The 12,492-nt window shown below is 39.8% G+C and overlaps 1 protein-coding gene across 8 annotated transcripts in view; it reads right to left on the bottom strand.

The window, feature by feature from the left end:
* The window catches only part of GON4L (gon-4 like), a 96,535-nt gene that overhangs the window by 8,353 nt on the left and 75,690 nt on the right, over window positions 1–12,492 (bottom strand). For all 8 annotated transcript variants that reach the window (XR_005215211.1, XM_037825777.1, XM_037825778.1 and 5 more), the window contains 5 exons: window positions 10,619–10,763; window positions 9,218–9,368; window positions 3,185–3,301; window positions 1,080–2,786; window positions 310–565 (listed from right to left, as the gene is read on the bottom strand). Coding sequence is in view for 7 of the 8 variants with exons in the window: in XM_037825777.1 (XP_037681705.1) it covers window positions 310–565; window positions 1,080–2,786; window positions 3,185–3,301; window positions 9,218–9,368; window positions 10,619–10,763 (2,376 nt within the window). In the remaining variant the exon portion in view is untranslated. The remainder of the gene's footprint in view (window positions 1–309; window positions 566–1,079; window positions 2,787–3,184; window positions 3,302–9,217; window positions 9,369–10,618; window positions 10,764–12,492) is intronic.

Genomic DNA, 12,492 nt, shown 5'->3' with positions numbered 1-12,492 from the left:
TTTTGAAAGAAACATAGCTTTTAGCCTCATACATGATAGATGAGGTAAGAACCAGTATTAACTTGCATGAGCCCAATACAAATCTAGCAGCTGATGAAAATCAAGTTAAAAAAAATCTCTGAGCATCTCTTCTCTGTGGAGGCACCAGGCTAAACATTTGAATTGGAAAAGAGAGGTTGCAGGGAAGATCCAGAGGCTTTCCTGCAGAAATCCTCCAAACCGGTTTGCAAGTAGCCACTCTGTACGTGGTCCTCTAGGCAATGAGGCTTAAGTGAGACAAACCCCTCAGAACAGGCTTGCCAAACTCACCTGGTGGGGTTCTGCTGGGCTCCACTTCTGGAGCAGGCTGGGGTGAGGTAACAGGGGAAGGGGGCTTCTCAGCAGGGTCTCCAACTACTTCGTCGGTCATTTCATCTTCTTTCTGCAGGCTTTCTATTCCTTCTGCTTCCTCTTCCTCTTCTTCCTCTGGCTCAGAGTTCTCCTCCTGTGAGTTTTCTTCCTCCGACTCACCCTCCTGACTCATGCGCCTTTCAGATGCAAGCCAAGTCAGTTTCTCCATTGTTTCCTGCAAAACCCCCAAAGAGTGCTTCTAATGTCTCAGACAGCGCCAACTGTATGCACTTATATCAGAAGGAAGAGAGGTTAAACATTCAGGAGCCCACCACAGTTATCAAAAGCCTGACTCCCTGGGTTACAGACTCACAGGGGTAGGTGGGATTGGAGCAAAAGTGGAGAAAAAGATACATTCTGAAAGATCCCCCTCTAGTCTGAAAAAAACAGTTAAATCCTTGGAGACAACACATACTTGTGAACTACTCTTTTTTAGGTATTTAAAGTATACTCTGTGATTCAATCTATATTTTAAATAAGTTTAAGTCAAATACAATTAGGAAATAAAATTTCACCCCTTCACTTTTCCACTACCTTCACCTCCAAAATTACATTCCATAATACACTGAAAAGTCAAATACAACTAATTTTAGGACTATTTGTAGTGCAGGAAGCCTGGCACAGCATAACAATAAATTAAACACACTACTGGATACACAAAATAATAGAGACCATTCCCCAACTCTCACCTGCAGTTCTGGAACAGAAAGCACAGACTCCTCAGAGGCTGATGACATCTCATCTTCCTCATCTTGGGTAAGGTCATCAAATTCCTCTTCCTCTTCTTCCTCTGGCCCATCCTTCTCTCCTCCAGTTTCTGGCCCAGCTGGGGTCCCTAATGACTGACCATCAACACTGGAGGAGTCTTCAGGCCTGCCCAGGGGACTGCTAAGCACCATTTCAGGATCAGTGGAGGATGAAGCATTCTTTGGAGATCCTTTGCTCACATCTCCTCCTGAGTTTCCATCATCAGGAGAATCCTGAGGAGTTGAAGGGGTTTTAACTGGCTGATTCCTCCCTTCTTCCTTTTGTAGGCCTGTCTGTTTCTTTACTTCTTTCATACCACTTGACCCCTCATTTGGGGAACTAGTGTCCAATTCCACAGACTGTTCTTCTTTGACTTCATCACCAAGGTCCTGCTTGGGGAATCCACTGGAAAGCTCCTCCCTTGTGTCTTCAGATTCCATCTTGACAATTTCCTCTAAATCCCCAGGGGGAGAGTTTAGAGACTCCTGGAAGCCCTGAGGCAGTGGCTCCAGAACTTGCCTCCCCTCTTCTGTTTTCACAGTTGTCCAGCAATAGGCGCTGTTCTTTGACAATTCTTCCTGGAACCTCCTCTCTGCCAGTGGAGGCCCTGGGCTGTGCTCTTCTTTGGGAAAGACAGTAGTACAGAGAGGAGATTGTTCCTGGGGTTCCAATTTGGGTTTAATGCCTGGAAAGGCACTTTTTCCTTCAGTCAAAGGACAAGCAATATCCACACCGACTTGGGCTTTATCTTCACGGGTAGATGGTACAGGAAGATGCACAGGGTTACCAGAAACAATTAAGGGTGGGATGGAGGAGGCCACAAGGGGCTGGTTCAAAGGACAGGGGAAGGAAGTAGGGTTAACCAAGAGGGTTGTGATGGGAATGGCCTGAGAATTCTGGGCCACAGTTGCACTAACAGGTTGGATCATGTTACAGCCACTGCCAAGGCTCACGACCTTCACAGTGGTGGCAGGAACAGTGAAGATAACAGGTGCATGGTGGATGAGGGGGGCAGGTTTTAGATACGGAGAGGCCTTGGTCCCCTTTCTCTTTGGAGGTCTCCGTTTCACACAGGGTTTTCGAAATTTAGAAGGGCCGAGTGAAGGCAGCATTACCTTGGGCACAGAGGCAGGGCAGAGCAGGTTCTGGGACTCAGATAGAGGTAAGCTGATTTTGGCCTCTGAGGACATGGTAGGCAGCGCCATAGGAGACTCAAAACAATTACCCCCAGTGATGCCCAGTGTAGTGACACCTGGCACTGTCTGTAAGGCAGTGGTTGGTTGGGTCAGGTGAGGAACCTGGACCATCATTTTGCTTGGAGGGGCTTCTGATTGAGTTGACCTGTTTGGAGTTTTCCCAGAGTTGAAGCTGGACTGGAGAGATGGGCTAGGTTGGATAAGGAGGGGTTTCAGGACTGACGACCGCTTTTGTCTCCAAGCCTTCCTGGAAAGACGGTTGGCAACTGGCTTCAGTTTCAGAACTACACCCTTAGGCAAGAGAAGTGGATACTGAGCTTCACCCCTCAAATCTGAGCTGCCTTTCTCTAGGCCTGGCTCAGACTTGGTCTCAGTTGCTCCAGTCACATTTGCTACCTCTCCAGCACCACCAGCTATATGCTGCAGTTCCTCCTGGATGGACGGCAAACTGGCCTGTTGGGAACAAGAACACTCTGATTCATCACAAGTCACAATTCATTAAAAAGAACAGGGCTTTCTAGATTTTAGAGATCTTTCCAAGACAGTCTCAATATATCTTTCCAAGAAGGATTTTTCTGTACAATAACAGATTTCTACTAAGACTTCATTGCAATTATATACTCTAGATACTCTTCTCTGAACTTCTTTTAGGAAGCTATTAATTTACCCAATATTTTTAAAACATTGTAGAATCCCCTGAGGGGAGAGAGGAAAATCAGGAGGAGGGCAAATGAGGAAGACTTAAGACCCTGTTCTACAACCAAAGCGTTAAAGGATTAAGGTAGCATTTGACACTTCAGCCAGGGTTTTCAATGACCATCTGCCCTACACACTTTGAGGAGGAGATGTACCTTTAACCAGAATGGGAGCCGATGTTCTTCCCGCTCGACAGGTGGCTTCCACTGATGTGGCTGGATCTCTTCACAGCACTTTACCAAGATGGGCAGCTGTTTGGTCTTCTTATAAAACTGAACATGAAAAAATATAGACTGTTTCTTTCCAGAAACACTGCCCTCAGTCTGAATGGGGGTGGGGGTAACGGGCATCAGTTTGATACAAGCACAAACACACACACACACTGTACCATACACACATAGATAAATACAAACAGTGTATATGCAGAATGTTTCTGAATTTCAAGTTAAATCTCTAATTAATAAAGGTTTTACAGTTTCTCAATACTTCCTGACTATCTCCATTCTGGTCACCAGGAAGGGAGAAGCTTAGGTCACAGAGAAAAGGAAGCAGATGGTCAGAGTAATTTTATGTAAGAGTTCCATTTTAAGAGTAAATGAAGAATAAATGAAGAGCAGAAATGAACTTAAAAACTTGACAACAAGCATCCATTCATCCAGTATTTGTTACTGTCCTTACTATATTATAAGCTGAGCATCCAGACAAAAGAAGCCATCCCTACACTCAAGAATCTTCCAGACTAGTGGGAGAGATAGGCAAGGAGGCCCATAATGACATTGTGCATAAAAACGTACAACATGTGCACAAAAAAATGACACACAACTCAAACATGAACAACAAAAAGAGACTTTTCTGGAGTGGGTACGATTATAGATGAGTCTTAATGAAACAGAAAATTTGCTACACGAGGCAGGTGAAAATTTGCAACATGAGGCAAATGAGGACAGAGTATACATAATTGCAAAATCATGAAGATGTTTAAGGAATCACAGAAAGAAGTTTGGTTCGAGCTAAAGGAATGTTGAGAAGACTTGAAAAAACGAAGCCAGAGGTAGGCTGTGCCATGCCAAGCAGTCTGAACTTTATCTTGAAGGATATGATAAAGGTGGCTATGGCAGCAGGTGATGGACAAAATAAATGAATCAGAATGAGAGACACCAGTTACAAAACTATTCCATTAATCCTGGTTTGTCAAAGGCCTGAACTAAAGCAGCTGGTGACAGAGGAGGAAAACCGAGGACTTGGTGACTACTAACGGATCCTGGTAATCAAAAAGGAGGAGTCACGGATAAATCCAGCCTCGTGGATGAAGAGATGGCTAGACAGTAAGGTAATATACACAGACAAAAATCACAGAAGGGGTAAACTGGGGGAGGAGAGTATGCAGTTAGTGGTGGCAGCAGTAGCAACAACAGGAGGGTATACAGAGGAGACTAAGTTCAGTTTGAGGCAAATTAAGTTTGAGGAGCCAGTGAGGCAACCAAGTTGAGAATTCCTTGAAACAGTTGGCTAAACTAAGCTGGAACTAGGCAGCAAAATCTGAACTGAAGATAAAGATTTAGGAATAATCAGGAAACAGATGGTACTAAAAATCATGGATTTGGATTCCACACACTGAGAAAGTCACTGTGAGCACTGACATTTATGTGTTAAGTAGAGGAAGAAGAGCTCATGAAGGAGCAGTGTGAGGTAAGAGTTCTGGTATCACAAAATCTAAGAGAATTGAGAGTCTGAAGAAGGAATGAATGAACTATAGCAACAATTGTGACATTAAACAGGTTAAGAACAGCAAAGAATCCACTAGATATGGCAGTTGGGAAATCAACAGAGATCTTTGTAGGGGTAATATCAATACCTGCTTGGGTTAGAGAGGTAAGGAGAAATTTACTGTTAAAACAAGCAGATTAAACACAACCATCTGGCTTGTCCCTCTTGAAATCCCATGAAAATACCAGAAAGGAATTTTTTTAAGGTATGTAATAGAGTGATGCTCAAGAACTAACCCCTAGGTCTGCGAGTATAAATTTATTTGTAAATATGGTATTTGAAGATGTTATTAGTTAAAATGAAGTCAACTTGGATTAGGGTGGGCCCTAATTCAGTATGACTGGTGTACTTTCAAGAAGAAGAAATTTGGGCACAGTGAGACAGAGGCAGGGAGAGAAGGCCATGTGACAGAGGGAGACTTGGAGTTACGCCACCACGAGCCAAGGCATGCCAGACTGCAAGCCACCCAACAGAGGCCAGGCAAGAGGCACAGAACAAAGGTTTCTCCCCTGACAGAGGAGGCATGGCCCTGCCAACACCGCGATTTGGGACTTCTAGCCTCCAGAACCATCAAACAATAAATTTCTGTTGTTTAAGCCAACTAGCCTGTGGTACTTTGTTACAGCAGCCCTCACAAACTAAGACTAGGCAGAAACCTACAAGGACCAAGACAATGTGAGAAAAGACAAAAGCAACAAAGCTTTGAAACACAGATGGATAACTGGTGTGCCAGTTCAATGTATTACGTCCCCCAAAAAGCCATTATCTCTGATGCAATCTTGTGTGGGCAGACATATTAGTGTTGATTCGATTTTGGAATCCTTTGGGTGTTTCCATGGAGATATGATTCAATCAACTTTGGACAAGACCTCTGGTTGGATAATTTACATGGAGGTGTTACCCCACCCATTCAGGGTGGGCCTGAATTAAATTACTGGAGTACTATATAAGCTCAGACAGAAGGAGCGAGCTTGCTACAGCCAAGAGGGACACTTTGAAGAACGCACTGGAACTGAGAGAGGAGCTTCAGCTTATGGACACATTTTGGAGACGGCCTTTGAAAGCAGACTTTTGCTCCAGAGAAGCTAAGAGAGAACAAATGCCCCAAGAGCAACTAAGAGTGACATTTTTGAGGAGCAGAAGCCTAGAGAGGAACGTCCTGGGAGAAAGCCATTTTGAAAGCAGAACTCCGGAGCAGACACCGGCCACGTGCCTTCCCAGCTAACAGAGGTTTTCCGGATGCCATTGGCCATCTTCCAGTGAAGGTTGATGCATTACCTTGGACACTTTATGGCCTTAAGACTGTAACTGTGCAACCAAATAAACCCCCTTTTATAAATGCCAATCCATTTCTGGTGTTTTACATTCCAGCAGCATTAGCAAACTAGAACAACTGGTAGCTGACATTGCAAAATACAGAAAACTGAATCCTAAGTGGTAAAAGTTATGGGACTAAATTTATATTAGAACCAGCAGAAGGCTAACACACCAGATACACCTCTAGAAGTGAGTATGAAGCTGGAGTTAAAATAGGTAAATGTGAAATTAAAAGCAGGTAACGATGAAAACGATTGCAAATCTGCTGAAGAGGCAAGTCAGACCGCCAAATCCCCTCTAACTTTTGGTGCAGCAAAGTAACAGCCCCTCCTTTTCCTCTAGCAGAAGCCAAGGCATAATTTGCTGGAAAGGATGGTCTCTGGACTATCAGGTATAGCTGAAAACAGCAGGACTATACTGAAAAAACACAGACTATTTCAGACTTTCTCCTACCCTACTTCCCTTCATGCCCTCTGCCATTAAAAAAATACTCAACAATCAAACAAAAAAATCTATGGAAAATGAAAAAATATAATAGAAGAAATAAAGAACTCAACTTGGCAGAAGTGACATAAGAAAAAGGTAAGGTAATATCCCAGAAAGTACAACAAAAAGACAAAGTAATGGGGAAAAAAAGACAGACAAGATCAAAATTCAGTCTAGGAAGTCCAATTCTGACATTAGGCATTGCAAAAGAGAAACCAGACCAAATGAAGGGGAAGAAATCATCAATATGCAATTTCAGAAAATTTCCTCAATCTAGAACACACGAGTTTCCAGAGTAACAAGGTTTACTGAATGCCTAGCACAATGGATGAAACTAAACCTATACTAGGTATATTATCAAATTTCAAAACACTGGAGACAAAGAAAAGATCCTATATCTTGCTAGAGGATGGAAAAACAGGTGAAAGAGTCAAAAGGGCATCAAATTTTTCAACAGCAGCACTAGGAGCTAGAAGAAAATGGAATTAGGTCACAAAAAATTCTAACAAAAATTATTTCCAACCTAGAATTCTAGGCCCAGTGAAGGGTGAGTATAGAATAGAAACTTTGTTTTAACTTTTTACTTTGAAATTATTATATATTCACAGGAAGTTGCAAAAATTGTACAGAAGTCCTATGTATCCTTTGCCCAGTTTTCTCCAATGTTAGCATCTTCTGTAATTATAATACAGTATCAAAAACAGGAAATTGACATTGGTACAAACCACCAGTCATGAAGAGCCAGTTTAAATGTGAAAATTTACTTCTAAAGCACTCTTCCTCAGAATGCTACTAGGACATGCTCCACTAAAACAAGTTAGCAAACTAAAGAAGATATAGGATCCAGGAAATAAGGAGATGAAACACAAATTAACAGGCAAAAGGGATCCCTGGATGATGGTAGAGAAAAAGCCCAAGTGCAGCAAACTGAGAGTGTAACAAATTTCAAGTGGTAGAGCTTCAGAGGGCTCAGGCAGAGACTTCTTCAGGGAGATGAAAATGAAAGAACATCTAAAATTTTTGAGAAATGAAAGGAAATTTACAATACTGAAGTGAAGTTTAGTGTTGAATAGTGAAAATTACATAATAACCCCATCACTACCTAAAAAATAGGGCAATTATTAACTCCAGGAAAAACAAAATATTCAGCAGGAAAGGTAAAGTAATCATGATTCACTATATAGCTCAGCTGTGAGGAACAGTTACATTGTGTTTACAGTGCTTACACTATAAACCCTGAATATAATCTAAACAAAATTGTGATACAAATACAGTGGCAAGATTGGAGAAAATATGCATGTATGTGGTGGCAGTAGGGAATGAAGAGACAGCTGAACTCTTACCTTCCATGGTTTAAGGTTAACACATAAGGCCTAAATCCAAAACATCATTAAGTAGCAATTATAAGTATGTGTGCCAGTTTGAATGTATTGTGTCCCCCAAAACGCCATTATCTTTGATGCAATCTTGTGTGGGCAGACATATTAGTGTTAATTAGATTGTGATTCTTTGAGTGTTTCCATGGAGATGTGACCCACCCAACTGTAGGTGATAAACTCTGATTAGATAATTTCCATGGAGGTGTGGCCCTGCCCATTCAGCATGGGCCTTGATTAGTTTACTAGAGCACTATATAAGCTCAGACAGGAGAGAGCTTGCTACAGCCAAGAGGAAGAATGCACAGAAGCTGAGAGAGGAGCTGCAGCTTACAGAGACATTTTGGATACAACCTTTGAAAGCAGTCTTTCACTCCTGAGAAGCTAAGAGAGACAAATGCCTCAAGAGCAACTGAGAGTGACATTTTGAAGAGGAGCTGCAGCCTAGAGAGGAACATTCTGGGAGAAAGCCATTTTGAAACCAGAACTTGGAGCAGACGCCAGCCACATGCCTTCCCAGCTAGCAGAGGTTTTCCTGACGCCATTGGCCATCCTCCAGTGAAGGTACCCAATTGTTGATGACTTACCTTGGACACTTTATGGCCTTAAAACTGTAACTTTGTAACCAAATAAATCCCCTATATAAAAGCCAATCCATTTCTGGTGTTTTGCAAAAACACAGCATTAGCAAACTGGAACAGTATGTTATTTAGATATGGAGGTAAATGTATACCTGTATTAGCAGGAAACGGAGAAAAATATTGGTTTTCATAACAAGTTTCATAGAGCTTTTAGACTCTTTAAACCATGTATAACTGGTTTATACAAAGTTATACATGTGTAACTGTATAACTTTGATTAACAGATCTAAACAAAAAAAGAAAAGTTAAGGAGAAAGTTGTAAGTGGAGTGTTGCCTACCCTTTTAAGAAGACTAGAGTGAAACAAAGAGAATGTATGGCTAGAGGGAAACATGGATTCAAGAAATATTTTAAGTTGGGACAGCCCTGAACAATTTTTTACTTAGGGGAAATATCTGTAAGAGAGGAAGAAGATAAAGACACTCTTGAATATGATGGCTCAATGTCCCTTAAGAGGCAAGAGGGGAATGCTTCCAGCATATAGGGAAGAGACATTAGCCTTGGATAAAGGAAGGTCCCCTTTGTTATTGAGACTAAGAAGAGAAAAAAGAATGGGTGCCAACAGGCTCAGTCCCCAAGTGGCCCATGCAGGAAGCACTCACTTTAATGACGTTGTCAGGAGCTCTGTTCATGTTGAGATTCTTGATTCTCACTGTCAGTTGGTGGGCAGTCTTGCAGGTTAGAAGGTACTTGCTGATTAAAGGCTTAGGAAATTCAGCCCCTTCAAAGTGCTTCAGTCCTAAAGCTATCAAGCTGAGAAAGGAGAAATGACACTAAATCCCATTTCACAGTCCTTTCTTCTAAAAAGCCTCCTCAGACTAACTAAAAAAATTTTACAACCCACTTTTTCTATATCTAACTCTTGCTTAAGTCAATAGGTAGTCAAGAGAAAATTTCAGACATTTCCTGAGTCCTACTATGTGCTAATAATAAGTACTGTGTGGGTTACAAATGTGAATAAGGATCAATCAGGAGTTTACAATCAAGCAGTGAAAGTTTCCCTACTAGGCACAGATCACCAATAAATGTCAGAACACGATGTATTTTATACTAGCAATACAAACTAAATCTAAAGGCAATACAAAGGAAGAAGAATGCCAATAAAACAAATATAAAATTAATAATAGGTACCATATTAGACATACCAAATCAGCACCCCTCAAACATAACATATTCAATTATGATTACAAATGTTCATATTTCTTCATGGGCAGTTCCGCAACACTTATCAAAAGCCATACAAGTGTTTATTAGCTAATGGATAAACTAAAAAAATATTAAAACCTCTATGCACAAGATCCTTGGTGAAGCATCACTTATAATAGCAAAATAAAAGAAAAAGAGACGGCCAAGAAAAGGGATACCAAAAGGCCATTAAACATTGCTTTAAAATATAATATAATCTGCTCTATGTGGTCAGGCTTAAAAAGAGCCACCATCTAGGGCCCCTGGCATGGCCCTGCGAACTTGAACGCCTTGATTTTCCTCTAATAAATCACTGTAGCACATCTGTCTGCCAAAAAAAAAAAAAAATATATATATATATATATAATGAAAAAATGACAATGTTACTGTATAGAAACACAATTTCGTTATGATATTAGATTTTAAAAAATACAAACTTTCACTTAATTTGACAGGAATTATATAAACAAAATGCAGAGGGAAAGAAGCCATTGTCTTGGAGTGGTAGAAAAAGGAATAAATTTTTTTTCTTCAAAAAATTTCCTTTAACTATATTACAAGATGGGTTTTACAATAAATTAAAGACAAAACAAATTAAAATGTTTCAAAAACGTATGTGTAATCACCACAAAGAGCAATATTTGGTACTGCTGGAAAAAGCACACCCTGTAGAACACCATCTAATATCCTTTTCTTTTTGCCTTTTGTATTCATGACTTATTGTACGTGCCTTATATCCCCTAAGCTCCTTAAGAAGAACTACATCTTTTACTCGGAACAGTTTGTTCTTTTTTTCTCCACATAGTATAAACACCTACTTGTCCTCAGCCTTAGTGAAGATGATCTTATCCTGGGGATTCTTTGCCTTCAGGGAACACACTGGAAGTAGCTCTGGGTACATGAAAACTTTGCTTGTGGCCAGAATCCAAGCCACTTGCTTTGGCAAACAGGGAAATTCATAGGCTGTAAGAAAAAATCCACAATAAATGGAATTCTAGAAAAATGAAGGCTTCACAAAACCTGCTGAATTCATTTCTGCATTTAGTTAAAGCCATACTTTTCTAACCTCCTCTCCCTGCACTCTCACCTCCCATGCCCCTCCCGCGCGAATAAAGTTTCCACAATCTTTTTCAACCTAACATATTCTTAAAGGGAGTCCCATTCAATGTCAATAAAAGTTGACTCTCTTATTCTTTCCTATGTGAAGCACAACCCACTAAGTAATACAAACACTTATAAAGCACCTAGCCTGGCACATTAGTGTATGCTCAAAAATTTTTACCTCCTTCCCCCTTTAAATCCTTGAAGGATAAGTGACCTTCAACAATGATTTCTTTCTTCCAGGATAAGATTCCAACTTCTTTAATCCCCCTCACAAATCTGGTATTCCAAATTTTATTTTATTTCTTACTTAACTTTCATTAAGTTCTCCCAGATTCTTCCTGAGTTTGGGAACAAAAAACCATAAAAGGAATGAGACAATTCAGTCTCATTTTTTTTTCAGTCTTCTTGCCTAAATCTCTCAATTCAGGCACCTCTGCCTTTCCAGAGACAAGCATCCTTTACTCTATTTCTTCTTTTGTAAGTTTTTTTTATTTTTTTAGCATTTTACTTTATTTTTATTTCAACATAACATGCAGTAAAAAAAAAAAAAAATTAACAGGATTTATTAGCATTTTCAATGCTTTCAAAGAAAAAGAAGTCTAAAAGCAATTTAGTTCAGATTTAAGAAATCACTCTAATTAAACACAATAAATCTATTTCCAAATGTTCAGTGTGGACCAAAATTTAAGTTAGCATTTGGTAGATTACATATGTCTGCTGTCTACTTGGCAGTATTTTTATATAACCTCTGATTCTTGGGATATCCAGCCCCCATTTTTTCTAACACAGCAGGGAAGACATATACAGTTGCCACTTAAATTAAAGGCAGAAATGGAGTAAGGGAGATCCCAGGCTGCAAAAATATATACAAGCATTTATGCTTTCCAGAACTAAACAATTCTTCCATAAAAATATTAAATAGCCAAGCCCTAAAGAATTAGAGCCAGGGCTACTACAAATATAATTATTCTATATTTTTTAAATATAGAGCAGATATAAATATTGGGTGATATTTATACATTTTCACACAATATTTCTAGGTCCCTAAATGAATTATGAAGAATTACATAGAGCAACAACAAAAAAAAGTCTACTTTCTTACATTTAAAAAATCTGGGATTTTAAATCCCCAGAAGAAAAACACAGGACACTAGATGTACAAGCTGCTAGCATCAGGTGTGGTATGATATTAACCTTTCAATACAACATATACTTATTAAAGGAATCCGAGACCAGAGCCTATAACAAAATGCACTTAATTATAAAATAGTGATTTAAAATGAAATCCAAAGATAAACTTAAATCCAGAACAAACCACAACTAATTTGCTAAACTAAGAAACAAATTAGAAGCCAATACATGGTTTAAGGTAAAAGCAAACAAACCAAATGCTTTCTCAATAAGTACTAAACCTATGCAAGGCACAAACCAAACCCGAAAATTAAAATACTGAACCCAACAAAGATACATCATCTCTAATTTGTGCCTAATAACCAAATGTATTTCCACCCAAAATGTAGACAGTATCTACTGAGAATCATGGGAAATAAAATGAACTGATCTTAATGAAGAAGAGCGTAAAAATCTC

Source organism: Choloepus didactylus, chromosome 2 (assembly GCF_015220235.1).
Source record: "Choloepus didactylus isolate mChoDid1 chromosome 2, mChoDid1.pri, whole genome shotgun sequence".
Lineage (NCBI taxonomy): Eukaryota > Metazoa > Chordata > Mammalia > Pilosa > Megalonychidae > Choloepus > Choloepus didactylus.
This window is presented reverse-complemented; position numbering and strand designations above follow the sequence as displayed.